The sequence below is a fragment of the Rhea pennata genome, chromosome 3 (genome assembly GCF_028389875.1).
Source record: "Rhea pennata isolate bPtePen1 chromosome 3, bPtePen1.pri, whole genome shotgun sequence".
Lineage (NCBI taxonomy): Eukaryota > Metazoa > Chordata > Aves > Rheiformes > Rheidae > Rhea > Rhea pennata.
The window spans coordinates 54,804,902-54,828,009 of record NC_084665.1 but is presented as its reverse complement, the minus strand read 5'-3'; the positions used below and the strand labels follow the sequence as shown (position 1 = coordinate 54,828,009).

The 23,108-nt window shown below is 37.5% G+C and overlaps 1 protein-coding gene across 6 annotated transcripts in view; it reads right to left on the bottom strand.

The window, feature by feature from the left end:
- The window catches only part of UTRN (utrophin), a 405,882-nt gene that overhangs the window by 348,266 nt on the left and 34,508 nt on the right, over positions 1 to 23,108 (bottom strand). For 3 of the 6 annotated variants that reach the window (XM_062572340.1, XM_062572342.1, XM_062572345.1), the window contains exon 1: positions 20,143 to 20,244. The exons of 1 other annotated variant lie outside the window; for it this stretch is intronic. In XM_062572340.1, coding sequence (XP_062428324.1) covers positions 20,143 to 20,236 — 94 coding nt within the window. In that variant the 5' untranslated portion in view covers positions 20,237 to 20,244. Of the gene's footprint in view, positions 1 to 12,796; positions 12,888 to 19,559; positions 19,580 to 20,142; positions 20,245 to 23,108 lie in introns of those variants that run through there. 2 more of the 6 variants (XM_062572344.1, XM_062572343.1) reach the window with 2 other exon arrangements.

Here is a 23,108-nt window from a genome sequence, read left to right as displayed (position 1 = left end):
ATCAGGAAAGTGCACTACAAAAGAATGAGAAATGAAGTTATTACAAATGACAGAGAATGGATCAGATAATATACACCCAGCAGATATGAAAGGACAAAACCTCACTCATAGCAGCCATGAAGAAAAGTTCCCTCTCAACATCTCCAACATCCCAACCATGAGTGGCAGGTGGAAAGAGGTGTGTGGAACTGAGGATTCTTCTCCAAAATCTGGTCATTACTAGGTTCTTAAGCGAGCAAACGGGAGAGCACCTAAAGAGGTGCTCAGACTAAATCTATAGATAAATAAAGGTAACAATTACAAACTAGATTTGTCACAGCTTGTTTTGTTACAAACACAGATTATGTCTTTGCATTTCTGAGTGGTTACAAAGAAAACTGAATTGCTCTCCACAAATTCATGTCAGCCATCTGCTTTTTTTTCCTCTGTCCAAATTAGAACTATTATTAGACACACTTGCATTTGTGGAGGTGATTTACAGGATGTTAAGGTCAGAGGAATCGTTGTAATCATCTGGTCTAATCTCCCGCATAACACAGGCCGCAGAGCTGCATACCAGAAGCAAACGCACGCAGCAGGTATTAAAAACCCTGCTTAGAACAGGGTGAGCAACATTGCTAGGGCACAGAAGGAAGGCCTGTCATAAACAGTATATTTGCACATCTCTCTCCCTGCTAGTTATGGTAACAAATTTCAAACCAGAAAAACATCACAAACAACACTGTTCAACATCTGCAGGAAACAGTACTCATAGTACAAAAGATTTACATCATCTTCCACACAGCACTCTGTGGCACTCTGTAGCCAAATTTCAAAAAACAAAACTAAACTAAACTAAAAAAACCCACATAGGAGTCAGCTTGTCTGAAGTTTTAATAACTGACTAGAAAAATAGACCTGATATAGCAGAAGGAAATAAAGTAATATCCCAGGAAGAGCTTTTTGCAACAAATTAGAGGTGCAATATATTCCATGCAGTGCTCTAAACAGTTCTGAAGTTCTTCCCAAGGCCCAGAATATTTGAATAAGACAAAGGCCAAGTTCCTCTACGCAATATGGACAAGGTAGCCATATTTCATATTTAAAAAAAAAGATTAGACAGATTGTATCCTTCTCTAAATTAGATGAGTAAAGAAAGCAGTATTCTGTAAGGTTGCCATTAAAATCATTGAATCAGGGTGTCTCCCATTCATATTCCAGAGTCTCTTTCATTCCAACTCTGTTAAAATCAGAAGTATTCCTACTTTATTTTTCCCAAAGACTGCAAACTCAAAACTCCCTATTCTCCCATGATCTCACTCCAAAATCCTGAAACCTTTCCTGACACATCCCTTCCTAGCTGCTTATCTTTTTTTCAGGCTCTTCTAGGCATCTCTTTCCACCTTCCCCCAAATCTCCTTTCACCAGTCCTTTATCACTACTGCTCTAAACCTCTCTAGGTGAACAGCTTTTCCTGTACAAATAAAAGCCATTTCCTGAGCAACAGGCTAATAATGCTTGGCTCCTACATACTACTACGTGCTCCAATTTCCTGAGAAGTAAACTAATAATGGCTTCTTGAATATATGTATGGGCTCTGCCAGTGATCTCATCTCCTCCCTGTGCCCTCTCTGATCTCTCAATGCAGCCTCCCATCTTCCGCAGCCCACAAGGTACAGGTGGTGCCGAGTTGGTTATACGCTAGACGGTACCCCACACACACACAGGCTGACACTAGGCAACGGAAAACGTAACTGCAGATATTATGAAAAGTCTCTTCTTCAGTAGAGGCACTGTGTTGGGTGACTCTTCTTTCTCCAGCTGCTGTTTTCCGCAGAACCTGCAGTATTTAATTGGCTTTGTGACATGAAAATTGGATTAAATGTCCCACCAATTAGTCCAGATTTGGCCAGTTTTCACAGGAGAAAAAGGAAAACAAGCATAATCCATGTCTTTTCCTCAGGCAAAGGAGATTAAATAATGGATTTAAAGAAAAATAAGTTGTATGTTATTACCCAAATGCAGTAAAAAAAAGTTTTAAAAAAATACACAGCTACTATTTAAATTCATTTGCAAATGAGATAAGTAAATACCAGCTGATACAGCCAATGTAGGTGTCATTTCAGCAACAGTAATTTGCAGGTTAAAGTAAGTTAAAAACAAATTCAATTTATAACCACGCAGAATTTAAATCTTTCCTAGTAGGCTAGTATAAGACATTTATAACCTAGCAACTTTGGCAATTGAGTTATAGTAAGTAAAGGTTTAAGTTTGCTGGGTTTAAATATCAAATTTCTGATGATATTTAGAAGTTTCATTTCATGGAGGACATCCAAGTATGTGTATGCTATTTCTTCTCTTAAAATGAAACAAAAACTTTATTTTACAGTACTAACTCACAGATTTAGAACATAAAACAGTAAAGAATTGTCTTTGAAAGCAATAAACTTTTTCCCACTTGGAACTAAATTTCTAGACAAAAAACATAGGCAGACCTTATTTAAAATATCCCTTATAAACTTCATAAATGTTATAATAACAGCAATACCAATAAAAGATTTCTAGCACTTTCATATGAATACCTCAAGGCATCCCTCAAGTGTCACAAGCTTCACCACCCACATGAACACAACACTGTTCAGTTTGCTACCAGGAAGATTAACAAACTTTTACATTAAAGTGCTTTCACAGACTCACCAAACAGCTGAAGTTGGAAGGGATCCTTGGAGATCTACTGGACTAACCCTTTGCTCAGAACAGTGTCACCTACAGCAGGTTGCCCAGGATCATGTGCACACAGCTTCTGAATATCTCCAACGATGGAGACTCCGGTGTTCAACCATTCTCACAGTAAAAATTTTTTTTTCTTATGCTTAAATTGAATTTCTTGTATTTCAGTTTGTGCCCACTGCCTCTTGCCCTACCACTGGGCATCACTGACTCCAGCTTATTTACACCCTCCTTCCAGATATTTATACATAGATTCCCCTGAGCCATCTCTTCTCCTGGCTGAACAGCCCCCCAGCTCTCTCAGCCTCTCCTCATATCCGAGATGCTTGAGGCCCTTCATCATCTTTGTGGTCCTCTGTTGGGGTAAGTTTGTATCTCTCTTGTACTCGGGAGCCGAGAACTGGACCCAGTGCTCCAGCTGTGACCTCACCAGGGCTTAGTAGGTGGGAACACATCTAAGATAATGCCACATGCTTATAGTAAAGAAAAGGAATGAATGAATAAGAATAGAAGTGATCTACTGGTCCACTGAGTATTGTTTCTGTTACTGCAAACAAGTATGTTGCACAGCTCTCTTTCACAAACTTGCCAGAATCTACCTTAAAGCTCATTCAATCACTTGCTGGAAAATTGTTTATTAATATAATTTCTCTTAACAGACTAGACTCCAATACCTATTGGAATGATTCTAGAATATTTTGTGGCCAGCTTATAAACATGTTAGTGTATGATTAAATGGTTATTTTCTCCACAACTCAAGACTTGCACCAAACCCTGTTATTCTTACAAATGTCAGGGCAGGCAATGCTTAGAAGACAGAACAGAAAGTGAAAACAGACAAGCAAATCCCCCAATACAAAGTATTCCTCAGCTCAAACTGTCATATACTCAACTCAGCAACAAAGCTAATTCCCATCCTAACAACAACAACACATGGACCAAAAAGTTTCCAAACAGGCTAACTCTGAGCTTCAATAGCTATTCCATTATTTTGTCAAGGATCAGAATCATGCTGATGACTGTAAATTATTTACCTCAGCCTACTAACCTTTGTAATTACCAAGAAGGAACCTGAAATGCAGAAAGTCCATAAAATTTGTTTGTTCTAGGCATGGTCTAAAGAAAAAGGAGAAGGAGTTTAATAGAAGGAAAAAAAGGGGGGGGGGGAAGAACAAGCAACTACTATCAGCCAAACACTGATGGATTATAATCCAAAATATCTGATAAAACAAAAACACACATTCTCATTTCTATCCCTAAAATATTCCAGCAAGACCAACAAAAAAACACTACACAAATTAACTAGCTCCTACCTTCATGTCACCTACTCAAAATATTCTAAGTGTTTGGTATTGTTATTGAATACTAGTGAGGAAGATCAAGAAGGCATGTCCATGTCTTAAGACAATGAATATTACTTTTCTCAGCTGCATCCCTTTACTGGACAAGGACAAGCACTACTTTGGGAAAGAAAGCTCTTTTGCAGAAAAAATGTGACACTTAAAGTTTTGAACAGTCAGTCTATGCGAAAATTAGTCAGTCAGTCTATGCGAAAATGCGAAAATCAGTCAGTCTATGCGAAAGTTCTTTCTCCAGAGGCAAGAATCAACACATTCATACAAGTGTGTTTTTCCAACTCATGTATTTAGTGAGATTTTCCTTACAATGAGGAAAGAATAAAAGAGAAATTGGAGTAAAGTGTTATGAATGTCCCTTCTTAAAACTTCTGGCAAAGACAATAATTTTTCTTTGTCATTTGATCAGAATAGCTGTAGGTCTAGCCACTGCTAGTCCTATATCCTAAGCCCCCATTTCCTTCCATGGCTTAGTTATTAATTAGACCACAAAGTTGAACTCCCTCCCTGATTAACTGCTTTTAGAGTGCATAAATTATATTCTGACATTTACAGAATAAATATCTGGAATGTACTGAAGCAGGTATTTATGCAATCAAACAAGCCACTGAGCATCTAATCAGTGTTAGCCCTCAAAGGACGTCTCATTTTATTGCAGTAAGCTCTCTCATCTGGACATACCATTCCAAACTTGCTGCCCCAGAACAAACAAGATACAGAAACAGAACAGTCAAAAGGAGAGCAAACAAGGTTCAAAGTGCATCAAGACTTTTGTTGATCCTGAAGGGGTTTCAGTATACAATTGTTTATCTAAAAGAATTAAGCATACATATCCCCTGTGCTTTTATTATTTAATTACCAGCTTGTGATAGGGCTATGATGAAACCTGAACAAATATGGATTCTGAATACTGTTGTTCTAACACTTAAAAGGATTTCTGAGGGCATATGAAATTTGAATAGCGACATCACCTAGAAACTGGCTACATGAAAAAAAAAAAAGAAGTCACATAATGAAAGCAGGTAATTACAAGTCAGATCATTACAGGTGCCTCCAGCAACACCTCTAATAGATGTAACAGACACAAGCCTTTCCTGGGTACATTTTATGAAATTGTTTTGACACATCTTTCCAGATTTTAAAGAAGTTGCATATCATGTAGACTCAGGATTCACAGTTCTCGACCATTCTGGTGAGGGAAGTGAAGTGTTTAAGGCTTCCCACTTTTCGCTTCGCCCTTTGCCAAAAGTTAATGTTCTTGCAGCAGAGTAGCTGGTGTCTGCTTCTCAGTAACTGAGGTCTGCAGCCTAAAGGCTGCTAGCCTGAATATCAAAATTAATGACAGTAACCAACAGTGAAAGCAAGACAAATGAGGGTACTAGTATAAACAGGCTAAAAAAGCAGCTAGGTAAGTTTATGGAGTTAGAAGTCCACAAAAAGATGGATAACTTCTGGCTGAAGAAATCCCTGAACTGTGAACCCCAGCAAAGTAAGGTATATTAGAGGAAGTGCCACTAGATACCTGGTATCTAGCTGTGGACACTATTACGGTTCCACATTGGGCTACACAGACCTTCTGTCTGACCCAGTGCTGCTCTCCTTCTGAAAACCTCTCCAGGCACCACCGTTAAATCCAACAGGAACTGTTAATCAGAACACGCAATTTGAAAAGATTTAAGTAGCATCAACAGTTCATTAGGCCTATTTCAAATCTGAAACAGCTAACAGAAGATTATCCTGAGAACTAGTTCAGTAACAGTGGTCAAGATCCTTTAAAATAGATCTGCATAGCAATTTCAACTTGACTAGACAGTAACTTTTCAAACACTACTTTGTAATTTCCCCTGTACAGAAGGCCTTTGTGTCTTTTAATAGTCTATAATGAAAACTAGCCTGCATCAAAAAAAAGAAACATTGTGAGATTTCATCTAAAAAAAAGTTTTACCATCAATGGGTAAAAGTCAGTATCTAAGCGCAATGTACACTACTAAGTTTTGCTGGCACAACCATACTGTCTTGGTATGTGAAAAATTTGCATAGACATGACTATTCAACAAAACCTCTGGCAGAAACAACACTGTGTCAAGGAAAAAAAAAGAGCTTTTGCTGGCTTAATTCATATATTTTGGGCAAAAGAGTATAACTACATGCAAATCAACTCTTTCTGCCAGTAGGGAAGGGAAGCTATACAGCAGACCAACAGAAGAACACAAAATATAACGTCTGTAGCTGACAAAATAATTAAATGCCATACAAAACTTAATTTGTCAATTTAAAGGTTTATATAGGAACTTCAGAGCACTTGGCCAAGACACTTTAGAAACAAAAACATTTACACTTTTCCAGTGTAGTACTGGACTAAAATCCCAGGATCAGCACATATAAAGACAAACAAAAAGCCATCATTCAGTATCATCATTGCTGGGTCACATGTGCTTTTCTAATGCCAGGGGTAGAATTTCTTCAGAAGCTTTCAACTCCTCCCCTCCTGCTCCCAAAAGAAAAAGTAACTGCTAGTAACATTAAATAATGGCTCTTACTTTGGTTCTTACATCTTACAACTAATGGTTGCTTACAATAAGCAATTAGTACTGAACAAGTATTTCCAGTAGATCTCCCAAAAAAAATACATGATACAAAACACATCTAAAGCAAGTACTATGCTTAAAGGCAGGGGCTAAGAATCATATCTTAGTCTGAGATAGGAGATTAGCGCCTTATCTGCACATCCCTGGCTCTCCCAAGAGCCAGCCAGAGGTTACAATCTCCTCAAACCTAGTATAAACACTCCCAAGTATCAACCAGCTCTGCTGAAGCTGAACCAGATCATTCAGACATATATGAGCAGGTTGCAAAGAATGTGGATTAATGTTTGTCTCTTTGGAGGGGAAGGGCAAGGGATAAAGCAGAGATACAATCCTAGAAACATACAAAAGCACCAGCTGCTCTTCAGAGCAAAGAGAACCTTTGTGTGTCCTCCTAGCAGGTCAAAAGAGACTTGTTTTCTCTTTAAATTACATTTGCTCTTCTGCAAGTGAGAAGACTACTAGAACAAATTTAATTAGGTTCATAAACATATGCAAGAATTACAAATTTCAAAGTCTCAATAACATGAACTGAATGTAACACAAACAATGGGGAACTACAAATTTCAGTAATTAAAAGAAGAAATTACGTATTTCATATTGCTCAGGTTATGCAAATAGAAGTAGCGCATTAATAGAAGTAACAAAAGGAAGTTTATATCTAGAACATCAGAAGGACATCTGTCATTTCAAAAAGAACAAACCACTCAAAGTGGTTTGAGTGAAATAAGACTACAAAACATACTGTAATCCACACCTGAGCTATCTCTAAATACTTATTTTTTTTTATATTATATCGATATATGATGAAGATGTGAGGAATGTGTGTACACAACTATAAAATGAAAAATGAGAGAAAATATCATACTACATAGCATGTACCTTTAACCCACTTTTAGACCTTTTGCTACAAATGTAAAAGCAAAAAGTTTTAACAATTATGCAATCTTAACTATCTTCTGCCAGTTATCCCAGCACCACACAATGCAAAATTAAAGTTATTTGTTAAAATTTACTAAGAGATTGCTGTATTTCATTTTCTATTTTGCATACGTACACTGAGTTGCCAGCCAATCAATCCCAAGAACGAATACACTCACACACAAAATCTTGATTTTATAAAATAGAGGAGTCTTAAAGTCTCCTCAATGCTCCACGGGGTATTACGGCAATAACGGCCCAGAGAACCTTCTTGTAACTCGTATGATACAGCTGTCCAGAATCGGGCCGTGGAGATTGCTGCTTGCTGCTCTGCCTAAACTCACCAGGGCAGTACACTGGATCAGGAGTGCCCTACGTCTCCTTTGGTTAATTACCAAGTGTGTGTTTTGTTTTGTTTTTTTTTAATCCCACCCACAAAGTCACAGTAATGTGAAGATGTGGTGATACACAGATGTGCACACTGGGAAAATTAGGTATACTAAACTGGTAGGGGACAGCTGGTACTTTTGCCTTGAAAGTGAAGCAGAGAGGAAGAAATAATACTTAAAAAGAGAGCTAGTCTCTGGTTGCTTACTAATTGCTTGATCCTTACAATACTAACAATGTTATCATACCTGTAATTTGGTTAAATTCTATTTTCTACCCCCTAAAGCTCTTTTAAATTGGCCTTCTTTACCATACAATAGCTTCTTAAACCATTATAATATGAATACTTTGAACACCTTAATATTAAACAGCCAATCCAAGGTTTCTTTTCAGTTGTTTGTTACTTCAGACAACAGTCACAAAAAGCAATCATCAAATCACTTAGGTTTTTAAAAAACAAAATCTCTCCGGTCTGTAACAATGGCATAAAAGTTTAATTCATGTAATGCTAATTAGATCTTTACATTTGAACATCTCTCTAATTTGATGTTACTACTTGAGTTTTCCACAGTACTGCTTCTACTCTAAAGCTACTCTTTAAAACTACACAATATTTTGTGAATCGTAATACACAAATATGCACTACAGAAAATAAAATAAAATGTAATAATCTGGAAGAAGCAAGGAAGTGGGAAGATGCAGTAATGATACATGGAAGAGCATATGAACTCAAGCACATTGCTGTCTGAAATACCACAACACAAGCTGCAATACTCTGTTCATATTTCAAATTCTCTACTGCTAACACATGACCAACCTGTGACAGAAGGAGGATGATTTACAAAACCCAAGTATTCATGAAACCTACCACAAAGTCAAAAGGAAGGAATTCCTGAAACTACATTTTTAGTTTACCAGGTGGCCTAGTAGGACCAGAAGCACTTTGAACACCACAGTCATCCACCTGCTATTTGTTCAAATGGCATGAAGAACGTTAAGAATATCGTTGTTCAATACTTCTGGAAAGGAGACTACATCGGAAGGATAACTGAGATGACCAGAAGCTGAAATATCCCCCTCAAAATTTCATGGTCCAACTTACAAGGGATTGGAGAACGCTAAAAAGGCAGTATGGACTGGAATATGGCTTCCTTGCACTATCCTACAGCATTTTTTGAGTCCAACTGCAGGCTGACATCACTGGCTTCACAGAGACTTTTGCAGACCTCTTTATATCCAAATATAAAAACCTCAGACTTTTAGGATGATGGGCAAAAACTCCATGAAAGGAAAGAATGTAAAGGAGGGGTCACCAGAGTGTCCAAGAGAAGATTAACAGGAAGGCTAAGAAAAGGAAGACATGTCAAGCTTTTTTGCTCTCAACAGAATTAGTGTGACTAAGCACTGACTTAACAACCTATTATACTGGTTTGAATTTTGGTATATTTAATTACAGTGTTCTGCATGCAGGAAGCTTGCCTCCCATCCTGTAGAGAGAAGTATACAATGAAAAAAATAACAACTTGTCAAAGACTAAACAAATAAAAGCTCAGACGCTTCAGTCTTGTCTATAATCAGAGTCACATTTCTCCAGTCTTCCTATTCACGTCATGATGCTCCATTATAATTCCTCAAGTCTTTATGTGGCTGCAGAAAGAATTGCAAAGGGTGACTACTAACCTTCTTGCCCTTCAAATGGGAGATGTAATCTGGGTTCAATAAGGGAACATTAGAAGATGACACAGAACTCCACCCGCTAAGCTGCAGTACCTGCACCTCCTGGCAATAAATATTATGGGAAAAGTTGAAGATCTTCCAAAAAGAATTAATTTCTACCTTTTATTCCAAATCACTACCAGAAAGAGAAAAAAAAGCCATACAACAAAGCTGTATATTAGCAGTATGTGAGCATGAGTATATATTATTTACAAAATGTTAAGACTGAGCAATGATGAAATACAATGTTCACATTTAGATTATCATGTCCCCTCCAACCCTGAGACTAAAGTTCTTCATCTGGTTTCTGGAATATGTCAGTCTCCAAACCACAGAACAGCAGCAGGGAATTAAGGGAGGCGTGGGGAACAGATAAAAATTAAGACATAAAATCTCACACAGTTAAACTAGAAATACATAAATGTCGTATTACTGCAATATCAGAAAGGAGTAGAGGAAACAATTGAAGTTGCTTATCAAAGCACTTCAAAGTAATGCAGCATAACAGAAAGCAAAAAGATAAAGTTAAAACAAATCCCCCCTCAAAAACAACAACAAAAAATACAGTCCACCAAGCTATTAGCAATATCATACTTGAGGAAAGTTAAGAAAACCATCACTTAATCGCATCAGGCAGCTTCCTCCCCCCAGTAATTTCTTTGATAACATAGGTCACTGTTGCAAAACTTCACAACTTCACATTTTGACTCTCTCTCCACCATACACTTGGTAAGCATTTATCACAAAGGTAAATGCTCAAAAATTCACTTAAACTGTAGCAAAACACAACAGAAGAATGAATATACAAAGATGTAGAAACCAGAGAAAAGCTTTCATTATACCTGTATCTATATATAAAGCACTCTCCTATTGTAAAACAATACTAGTACAAGTCAATCAGTTGGCCTTGCTTCAAAAGCCACTGAGAGCTACTGGTTTGGGATGAACTAAGCCTAACAAAACTTTTCCAAGGAAACCTGCTGCGCTCTGAGCTGCAAGAGCCATTGAAAAGGAACTTCTACTAACACTAGTATCATCTTTGTTGTGCTCTAATGGACTACACTGTGAAAAATAAATTGGCTCCGAAGTGATTCATAGTGCAACATCCAGTTACTAACTGAACTGGGATCAGCGGCTGAAGCAGGACTGAATGCTAAACTACTGAAAAGATAAAGAAAATGTATTCTTCTAACATCTTCAGACACTGAGTGTAACATAATACATAAGGATATGTTGTTTTTTTAAATGGCAAGAGTGGATTTTTTTTAGGCTAGCCAAATGGTCTCCTACTTTAAAGATAAAGAGCACTGTAATGCTCTCAAAACAATGGCTAATTATTTACTGGTGAAGACTCTGCTATGTATAATGTTCAAGGATATTCTCTCTGGGACAATGTTATCATTAGAATACAAAAAATTTGCCAGCATGACCTGACCTGCTCCCTATCAGACTGGAATGCACTATTTTCTGTGTGTGCTTGTTTGTGCGTGCTGCAGTAGGCACTGGAGATAGGTAATGAGAAGAAATAAGGAATGCTATGCTGGGACTTTAGCAAGAAGAGCTAGAAAACATCTGTTTCTTCTGTACATGCTAACTGTAAACTAGTCTTACTGCTTCTGCAGTTGAAGCTGTTAAAAAAAACAATGCAATAGTTAAATTAAATGCAGAACAGCAGAATGCTTCACTTGTTTAGCTGCTGATCAGCACCTATTTCCAAGATGCTGCAAATATTTAATACAAATCTACTGACTTTTGCCTTAAAACAGATTTTGTTTGTATTGTTTTTATAAAGTAGGTTCAAGGAAACTTTAGGTGTCAGCCAACCCTTGCTTCTATCAGCTGAATCTACCTGAACTTATTTGCTAAATCATATTTTGAATTACTTTCAGCTCTACTTAAGTTAGGATTTTCCAGAGCAAAAGCCCATTTTTACCAGATGGAAATTTTTGGACCATGAGCTTTAAGTTCAGGCACTTGCTGAGGGTTGACTGCACACATCAGTAGAGGGAAAAACAAACAAAAAAATAGCTTTTCTGAAGCTTTTTTTAAAAAAAAAAAAAATAAGGAGCCATATTTAAAGACATTATCTAAATAAGTAGGCTTTTTTTATTCTCACTGACTTTATAATTCCTCATATACATTACAAGACAAACTCTTAAAACACTTTCTGCTATCAAGATAAACCAAATGAGCACAGCCTGCCTACAAATTCACTGTTTCTATGTAAGCAAAAGTTGTTTTTACTGCACGATCAATCAAATGCTAACACACAAAAAAAAAAGCTTTCTACAGGCACACATAGCGCACACACATCAACCACATATACATCCTCCACAATAACAACTCTGCAAGACCAGTAACACCAAATATAGTTCACATTTTGGCTGCGCAGGAGCTAAGCCTAAAACAAAAAAAAGGAGATTTCTGCTTTATTTCACCTGAATGTATAGGGCCTGTGATAATCTGACCCAGATACCATTCAGATGCACCGCCCTGGGATCCACACTCCCTACATTTGTCTTCATGCTTTCTCCTACTCCTACTCAAGATATCTATACTTAGCTAGTAAGCTTGAAAGTAACCTGGGAAAAAAGGTTAGAAGTTGTGGTTTTGTCTTCCTTCTCTGCACTTTTTCCCTTAAATTTACTTTGTAAATTAAAGATTGGGGTGTTGTCTGGAAAGAGATACCAGGTTTTTGCAGAGGGGGGAGAGTGTGGAGATTCCAGCTTTACTCATCACCCCACTTTCTGTCAGGTCTAGCACCACACTTCCTACAGCGGCCTCCTTTAATATGATCTCCTCTTTCCTTTTTAGCCACTTCTTTTCATCTGCACATCACAGTCCAGGCTGCTGCACTGCAAACTAGATGCTTCACCAAAATTAGCTTCAAAATGTTACAATACATAACATAGCTGCAAATAAAGTCTTAAGAGGTAACTGGAAAAAGAGAAGCACAGATCCCTTTGAACTCAGAACAAGATATGGGTGTTTCAGAGAATAACTGGGGTTTGAGACTCCCTTCTGCACCGCCTGCTTCCTCCCCACCCCAAAAGCCACAGGCACCCAGTGCATCGCAAACACTGTCACAACCCACACTGATGCCTCTGTGAAGTCTTGACTAACCTGCACTGCCTTGCTCACGCCGCTTCATTTCTTCACACCAGTGCTTTGAGTTCAGTTCCTAGGTCTCCAGTCTAACAGCTGCTGCTGGCTTTTACACTGTATATTTAAAATAAACACTGTGAAAATTCTTTACAAACTGTGTGCTAGAAAAACTCCATTTACCACTAAAATGCAAAAAGATTAATTTCAGGATAGCTCTAGTCCATCTAGAAAAAGCACAACTATGTTTACCTCAGGTGGCAAAAGGTTAAAATACCTAAAAAGGGTTTTACTACCTGTGTTTATTACAGGCATGAGGCAAAGCTGCTCTTGGTCCTCTGCACACCAGAAAAGACAAAATGATCAGAAGCAAAGGTCAAATTCAAGCAGTACTTACATATTTCAGTTGGTCAAGTTAAATTCCCACACAGACCATCTGCAAGCCAAAATATAACCTTGTCCAACACACACACACACTCTCTCTCTCTCTCCCCTGAAACCACACCAGAGCACACCACACTCGCCCTGCTGAGGCTTGAACAGCAGAACTGTCCTGCCTTGTCTGTGATGACTGTACTAACTGCCACGAGGTTTCCTTACTGCAGCTTATGCTGAAAAGTGTTTCCCCATAGCTCAGGACAGAATATCAGATAAGATAGCAAGCTAGTTGAGCAGGTCATGTAAATGGGAGAGGGAGAGGGAGAGGGAGAGGGAGAGGGAGAGGGAGAGGGAGAGGGAGAGGGAGAGGGAGAGGGAGAGGGAGAGGGAGAGGGAGAGGGAGAGGGAGAGGGAGAGGGAGAGGGAGAGGGAGAGGGAGAGGGAGAGGGAGAGGGAGAGGGAGAGGGAGAGGGAGAGGGAGAGGGAGAGGGAGAGGGAGAGGGAGAGGGAGAGGGAGAGGGAGAGGGAGAGGGAGAGGGAGAGGGAGAGGGAGAGGGAGAGGGAGAGGGAGAGGGAGAGGGAGAGGGAGAGGGAGAGGGAGAGGGAGAGGGAGAGGGAGAGGGAGAGGGAGAGGGAGAGGGAGAGGGAGAGGGAGAGGATCCAGCGTAACTTCAGATGACAAAACTCTAAGGTCTTTCTACTATTATGAAATTAAAAAACAAAAAAAATCACAATGGATGCGCTATGTGCAAGGAAAGCATATTATGGTTCTGCACAAAATCACTCACATAAATTATTTGATCCTAACTGCATTAAATACGATTTTTTTCTAACATTCATTCATTGCTAAAACGATATATGTCTGAAGGGTAACACCTTGTGTTGCCGGTAATATTTTGGGTTTCTCTTTCAGTCACAAATAGACAACAGAAGTCAAAATAGGCATATTTTTCTCCTTAGCCACTGATGAATAAGTCATTCAAATACCCAAATATTCCCAATAGTAGGTAAGTATCAAAAGCCAAAATGGGAAAATACATTATTTGAATACTTGGAAGACACCAACAAACATATTAGAATTAACTAAAAATGCAAATGATATATTCCAAATGTTTCAACCCCGCCTATGTATCAACATTTGCAACTCCTACTGCTAACATTGATATAATTAGTTTTGTCTACAAATCAAAAAAAAAAAAAAGGGGGAGAAAGAATATTTACTTCCATTTAACAATCCATCTCATTTACTGCTTACCACAGTGAAGTATACTATCAGAAAGTCATCAGTTGATATTGAAGTTTATTAATACACATTTTCTGTCATTTTTCCTAAATTGTAAAATGACTTTCATTACTGTGAGACTCTTTGCAGGCATGCAAGATTGCTAAATAAAAGGTTTAGGCATGTACCCACAAGAAAATTATTTATGTAGCCCCCACTTTTTTTTTTTTTTTTTTTTTTTTTTTTTTTTTTAAGGTACTGGAGTTACTTTTTGAAAAGTAGATAAGGAACGCGTACATGAGATTTCAAGACAACAATTTGGGGAATGATGGTGAGACATCAATTGACTGGCTTTTACTTTTTATAAAGTTCTAAGAATTCCACTATATAATCTTCACCCTCAAATACTTTACTTTGAGCAGGTTGAAGCTTAAAACATACTCACTGAAAGGAAAGTTACCACAAGAATTGATAACGCATTGTATCTAAATTTATTATCAAACAATTTAAAACATGTATTATAGTAAAATCAGAGAAAAGAAAACAGATTTTATTTAGTTATACACATAGTTTTCAAACATTCAATTCCATGTTTACATTTCAGGAACTAGAAAGACCATAATACTATTTAGTTACTTCCTGAGGTAGAATTGGGGAAGCAGCAACCAACTTTCTCCTTAGAGAATTGTATGCCTGATAGAAGCATGAGGGATAATGTAGCTTGGAGAGCCCTATATTTAGAAGGGATTTACTGTTCCACTTTCAAAAAGTATGGATTTTATTATCTCGTCACTACCTTAAATGCAGCAGCAGAAATAAATATTTTCCTTTATATATAAAAAGACTATGGTCACAGAGGCCAAGTAAATATTGATTTTATTATAACTGAGCTTAAAGTAAAAGTTAGTTTCAGTGGTCTGTACAAAGTGTTTTGTGAATTGCTTAAAAAATAGTTTTTTACAACATACTAAACCTGATAAGAACCTTTTAAAATAATCTGAAGCTTAAAATGATTGAGTTCTGCAATGCAAGTAGGGGAAAGGTATAACTGAGTTTAAAAAAAAGGGGGGGGGGGCATTAAAGGCTACATTATATTACCAACCCATCAGAGAAAGCACGATTCTCTGTTTCTGCCTGAGGAAGGTGGCCCTGAATGTTTGTTCAGAGGTCAGATGCTCAAGATGAGGTACAAAGCCTGTCTAGCCAGCACACGCCGTCTTTTTATTAAGGGAGTGTGATGAGGAGGAAGGTGGGCATATTCTCTGTTTCAGGTAGTTTAGTAGAACAACAGGAAATATATGATCTTTTTCTAAGACATTCACAATTCAAGTATCTGCCCAGCCCACTTTGTAGTCCAGGCATAAAACTTAACACTGCGTCTATAATACTAGAAATTAGTATGTCTCAGGCCAATTTCAAGTTAAATCAAACCTAGAACAGTTAAGCAAGTTTGGGCAATACTTCATCTCAATAGAAAGGAGATGTATTTCATAGCTGCAGTATGAAATCCATGCTTTAGTGAAATTTAGCAAGATGGTTACAACCATCCTGGCTCCATCTGTACAAACGATGCTAAATGCCCTTTTAACTGTCAAGTATCACAGAGTTGTTAGTGTATATTGCTGCACGCTGAGTTTGATCAGGGCAGACAAGTGAAAAAAAGCTGCAGAATGTCAGCTTTACAAAATGAATTGCTACCATTGAATGAATTGTTCTGAGAAATTTAATCTTTCTCAAGCGACACAAAGCATTCCCCAGCTACTCATTTCATTTATCATATGAAAGCTACATTACTCAAAATGACTTTCCCCTACTCAACCAAATCAGCTTAGATTCACAAAAAAATTAAGTTTCAATAGTTGATTTTTTTTCAGAAGATAAACCAAAATTAAAAAAAAAAAAAAAATACAGGGACGCATACACCTACAATTATTTATAATACATAAAATGGAGGGATGCGAGGAGTCCTGACTCCACTCCAGAAAGACCATAACTCATCAGCCACAAACTATCTAAGAATTTTTAAAGAAAATTCCTTTTCATCAATTACTTTGCTACTTTTCTGAATGTTCAGATAAAATGTTCAAATGTTTTCTGAATGTTCACCTCAGCACATACTAACTGTATTGAAACTACAACACAACTCCTTCCCAGTGAAACAACTGCACTTTTTACTCCCTGGAAGGATCAGCTAGGGAATTACTGTAACTCATTTTCTCAGTCGCTCGCCTAGGGAAGATTACAATGCGCTCCACCCAGACGCCATACAAATTAAGTCACATAGCAGACCATATTCCTGCCAATTCCTGTCCTATTCATAAGGGACTAGAACAGGAAGCATATGGCACCCTCAAGTTAAGGGTCAGAACATTTCAATGAAAGCATGAAAGTGAACCAACATCAGATTATTCACCAGCTAGAGAAAACTCTGTTTCTCCACATGGCAAAAGTGAGTCAGACACACTTGCATTCAACACAATGCAAAGGGGCACAGTCTATTTCCAAAAAACAAAAAACATACAGAAACAAAACCAAAAGTAAACAAACCCCCACACGAAAATCCTGCTACTTACAAAAACTACTGTACCATGAGACTTTTTCAGTACATGTACTTAATAAGATACTATACATAGAAAGAGGAGACAGAGTTAGGAGGAAAGAGGGGAGAAGAAAAAAAAGAGTCCTGCAGAAGACTCAAAGGGCAACTATGCAAAGAGAAAACTATCTGTTCTTGTGCATTTCATCTAGAACTACGCTATTCCAAAATAGATTCATCATCTGCTGCTGTCAAAAACAAAATATACATTTTTATGTGTTTTTAAAGAGCCAGATTTGTTTCAAAAAGCACATTTGAAACCAGTGCTTCAGCACAACTCTACTAAGCAAACTAACCTACTCAGGGCTTCTCAAGTGCTTACAATAACATAAACAACACCGTAAACATTATTATTATAACAGCTTTTTGCCTCATGACAAAATAACTTCAAGCTGCTATCAGTGCATATATCTTGTAGGAATATAGATAAATTGCTTCCCACTTGAAAGGAAGCTTTTAATTTATAGTCTTATAGTTTTAATTTATAGTTCATGGGATTTTCAAAGCGAGGCTATCAAAGCTAGAAGGAAACGCTAATAAAAGCTAAATACACAATTTCAAGAGACATTGTTAAACTACTAGTCTGCAAAATGCCTCACTATGTCACTGTCATTATTTCCTATTGCTATAAAAAATAAGACTAATTTTAATCAGCTGGGAGGTGGTCTGCACAACAATTAACTTGCAATACAATGTGAACTGATTTGTTTTGCTTCTGGTGACTAGTACGTGAAAAATTAGCATAATAAACAAGCAGTGGCGGAGTCCTAAAATGCCAAGATTATTCAACTACTGCAAAGCACTACCTACCTTCGAGAGTTGACGTTTTATAGGAACAGTGCCACAAGGACAGCCTCTTTCAGAAGGTTTCATAAAACTGACATCTTTTTCTACTCTTTTAAACTACAGTAAGAAACATCGGCTCAAGTAACACGGTGACATCCATCTGAACAACAAGGCAATAGAAGGAGAAGGGGGTCGGAGTGGGAAGAAAACTAAATACTGCTATGCTGGAAAGGTTTGAAAGGTTTTAAATAACATATAGCCAAATAAGTGTATGTCTCTTTTCTTACGTAGATCAGAACTTTCCTTGGAAGAACATTAAGGCACTTCCATGGCATGGGAGTGTCCCCAAAAAGCAGATCTACGGTCCTACAGTTTATGAAAAGTTAGGGATATTATAATGCATCTAATTTCACAGAAACCCCTGCCACTGGTTTAAACACACTTCTGCACTTCTGTCAAGGCTCATATTTTTCTAAAAAAATAATAAAAAAAAAATAAAAATCAAGGAGCTCTCAGCTAAGAGAGATGTAAAGAAGACTTAAGAATTGATCATAAAGCACTTGAACAGGCAAGTAGCTGCAACTTACCTAGAAAAATTTATACCTGTTAGCTGTCCCCAATTAGAACAGAAAACGTTTACAATAAATCACACATATACAAACAAACATCATAGTCTTAGCTGCGTACACCCACTGACACTTACCTACTAAAAACACCTGAAGGACTGAAAAGGAAAGACTCAGAGGGATACACCTCCTGCTATTCCACAGACAAATATTTTAGAGGTTTCACAACTACACTGTTCACAAATTAGTTGCATGGCTGGATAAAAAAACTTAACTTCCTCTCCCACTTTTAAGCCCCCTAAAAACAAACACCTGTCAAAGAAGAAGAAAATAATCCCAGAAATCGTTCTCAAAATGACACCATATACACTACATATCAAATTCTTCCTCTGAACAAGTGCTCTGATTAAAAACAAAAAACAAACAACAATAAAAAATCCAAGCATACTGACATTCTCCTAGCTCTAACTTCATAAAAAGAGAGTCAATAAACTTAGTTGTATCTCGCGAGCAGGCTGAATGCATGCGAGAGATCCTGAACATCAGATCTCTGTTAGACCTGTACCTTTAGTGAAAATTGCAAGTCACTAACAAAAGCAAATCCATTAATGGTAATGAGTTTTCCTGACATTTTTGTCAACTTTGACAGAGTTTGGATTGGGCCTTAAAGGAAAAGTTCTGATCCTGTATAAAGTGTATATACATCCAAATTCACTTCAGTGTTACTAGAAGCAAGCATAAGCAAGATCAGCATTTCGACCCATCGTTTTATGTTATTTAAAATTAGTAATTCTGCTTCTGAGTCTTAAGTGAATTGTTTTCTTGCTCTAACCCATATTCAGACTCCAACTTTGTAAAGAAAAAAAAAAGATCAAATTATCTACTATTAGTAGGTTCTGCAATGAAGCCCTGATACCAATTCACAAAATAATCAATCCCCATCTGTCAATTACTGTGTCTATAAAACATATTCACAAGTATTTGTAATCTTCAAATCCTGCTTACCATGCCAATCTAGCTTATTTGGCCCTGGCCATCATGAAGCTGAGGAATATTGAGCCTATGAAATTTCAATTACTCTGGGTAGGAAGAAATGGAATAAAAAAAAAAAAGGGGGGGGGGGGGGAAGAGAAGCATTCCAATTTTTTCTTCTCCAAATCACAAAAGTATTCTTTCCAAATTACAGGAAATATCGCTCCCAGGACAATCCAAAATTAGACACATACATACACACACCTCTCTTCCCCAGTTTCAAGCCGAAAGAAAAATCCAATCATGATCATACATTGTACTGTGAGGGTGCTGAAACTGTTAAGTGTGTATATCCAATAGTCTCAGGAAGTTTGGTAAATAGAACTGTAGAGAATAAATACCAGAAAATACTGACATCACCAATATAATGTACAATTTCAAAGAAGTAGGGACATTTAGACTTCCAATCTTGTCTTACTCATTTTTTTGTAGTTTAAGAACATATTCTTAGTAAGGGGTGGGAGAGGGAAATGAAGAAATAGGCAGAACCACCGTGCAAAAAGAAATCTTGTATGTAGAAAGCAAACTCACAATACAAACATTACCAAGTGGATCTTGTAGATGTTACGCAGCCACAATTTGCACAGTGCTTGCAATGGAGTAGTGCCACAAAAAACAGACTGTGAACAGTCTCTCCTGTGGACTGTTTCCTGACAGGTCTTTCGAGCAAACTTGAACCAAGTTAATAAAAGCAGTTTGCATCAGGTATAGAAGATGCAAACAGATCCGCATGGTTAGATCCCCTTATCCATTACGGCCTTGAAAATATATTTAAACATGCACTTACCCAGCAGAGGATAACAAGTCTGTGTGTCAGTCTTCCAAGGCATAGCAAGCTTGTGCTTTTTCCATGCAATTTTTTTGGCTGTTTGAACACTCATGACCAAGCTTACTGTTTAAAAACAGGAAAATGAAGATGTAGAGGAAGTACACACTAATACCCACACAAGAACTGCATGCTGGGATCTGAGGGGGAGGGAAGCACTGGTTTTCCTCAGAGACTTTGACACATTCAGCTACAGAGTGAATGACAAACCAGTCAGGAAAACAAACTTTTTACAGTTAAAGACTATAAATAAAAAATAGTAGACTTAAAGCTAATTAATACTTTCCTCAAAAATTTAATACACCCACAGATGAATACATCACTTTGCTATCCTTATGAAAATAGAATACTTCTAGGCTTTCAAAGCATTCACAAATTAAAGTCTATATACAGGAAGTAGGAAAGACACAGGCAAATTTCCTGTGCATTTAACATTAACTTTGCAAAAAGTCTGTAAAAAGTCTGTAATAACATCTTTTCTACACATTTGACAGAACATGAATCCTGAACAGCCAAAGTAAGCATCCACATCTTCTACTGGAATTTAAAAAAAAAATGAAATTGTAATGCAAGATTTCAGTATAAAAGTCAAGATCTGCAGATAAACCTCCATGCCAACGCAACAATTACAAACTCTGACTAGGTATGCAATTTCCACTGTGCAGTAATTGAAAGCAAAACGCATCACAATATAATAAAGCAGAAGCTTAATAATGTAAGGGTACATCAGTTATTTTAGAAGAAGGCCTTTGAACTGCTTTTACCATGATCAAGAAGAGGAAATCCAGGCTCTCATCCTTCAATTTCTCTTGTCAACTTTGGAATCAAATTGAGAAAAAAAATTTAATGCTGTAGTTACAAAGTGTACATGATTCAAAATGACCCACTTTAGGATATTAAACTGTATAGATTTCCACTAGTCACAAAAAAGTAATGCAAGAGAAGATTATAAACAACATGGAAGTACAAGCATTACAACCAGAGAAGGGCTGTACGCAGAAATATTTTTTTCAAAAGCAAACAAATCAAATAGCATCCCTGTCTTACTGTGTTGGTGTATTGTGCTACAAGGCAATTGTTCTAAGCACAGCTTTTATCTCTTTATGCATATTCTGTCAGGAAAATTTACTGTGTCACTTACCAGACAGACACGAGGCGGGGGGGGGGGGGGAATCAAAATAAGATTTCTCTATTAACCCTCTCTGGTTCTTACTTTGGGTTTTTCTATTTTAAGAATTCTTCATAGCTGAAGCCTGAAACATTTGCACAAAAGCCTTTTGTTTCCATGAATAAAGGCAACCATACATTCACAGGGCTAAACCAGACATTTGTATCCAAACTTTTCTGTGAACCATACAACAGAGCAAAGGCAATAGGGAAGGGAAATAAAGTATTAAAACGAGGATTCACATGAACATATTTATGAACAAACAACAGACATATTTTGCAACAGCAAATACAAATCGAAACCTTGCTGGGCCAAGCAATTTACAAGCACAAAACAAACAGATCTTGGCAGTTCTAGGGAACACAGAATGAAAATTAGCAGGAGGGGCCATGCACGTCTGGTAAATATATTACGAATGGCACCTAAACTCTTTCTTCATGCCCTAATGAGACTGATTTGCATTGCTTAAGAGACTACCCTTCTGCTGATCCAGTGCTTCATCCCACATACACATAGCCCCTGCCTACTGAAAGATAAGGCCCATACACAAATGCACTAAGTAAGTTTCAGGAATTTTTTTGGTTAAACACTTTTACTCTTGCCATTCCTCAATAAAGAATGGTGCAGTCAGTGAGAGAAGTTGAAGCAACACTGAGCCTCCATTACTCCCAGAATTTCAGCATTCAGACATTAGAGGGGATGAGAGGAAAACATTAATTCACCAAAGAGCTCGCAGAGAACCTGAACTCTTGAGCTTTTCTTACCAGCATCAGTTAGGTAGCACACATTAGTGAAACTGCTTTCATCCAATAGCAAGTTTTACTTCAGAAATCCAACATTTCAGTAAGAATATACACTGAAAATATTCACTGCTTTTTTGAAATGTGGGCTTTTTTTTAAAAACAAAGTTCTTTTTTTAAACAAAGTACATTTCTTACCTACACAGAGAGAGAATTATTAACACATTAGTTTCACATCAGGACCCATCCACAAAGAAGTTTGCTTTAGAATGACATGAATATTTTTTAAACTGAATTTTTAAAAGTGAGGCTAGGGCCTCTGCCATAATCTAATGTATTGGATGTGAAATCCATGTGTTAACCACAGAACTGATAAGCAAGAGAGAAGTGGTAGTTGTAGGAAAAGTAATCTTAGAAGAAGGCTACAGATTTTCAGTTTTCTAAACAAATTCAAGAGTTCAACACACTCGCACTCTGTCCATAAACCACTTCATTCATTAGGGGAAGATGGTCTCATTCCTACTACTACTGAATTCAATAGGCCATTTATTTAGCAGCTCTCTGTCTAGAGTATGTGCTTTCTTCTATTCGCTCTGGTGTTGACAGCAGTAATGAAATTTTGTACATACCACTGGCTCTATTATAGTTCAACAGCAACTGGCTGCCTGCCCTAGCCTTCTTATCATCATGTAAGATAAAATGATCAGCCAAACAGACCAGCTGAAACTACAGTGGGGAAAAAATGTAGAGTGAAGCCTAAGTAAAAGCCCAGTGAGTAGAAATCAAATGTTTTAGTGCTCACCTGCGTATTACAAAGCCTGGAGAAGAACAAGGCAAGGGTCTACATGAAACACTCACTTCAATAATTTTCAGGAGGACTGCAGCTTAAATGCCACCTCAGTTCTTCTAGAAGACTTGAATTATAATTAATATATGAAAACACTATACGTCAATAGTTCGGACCATAAAATAGGGAATAGGAAGGTGAGAAAAAGCAGGAAAAGGAGAAAACAAATAAC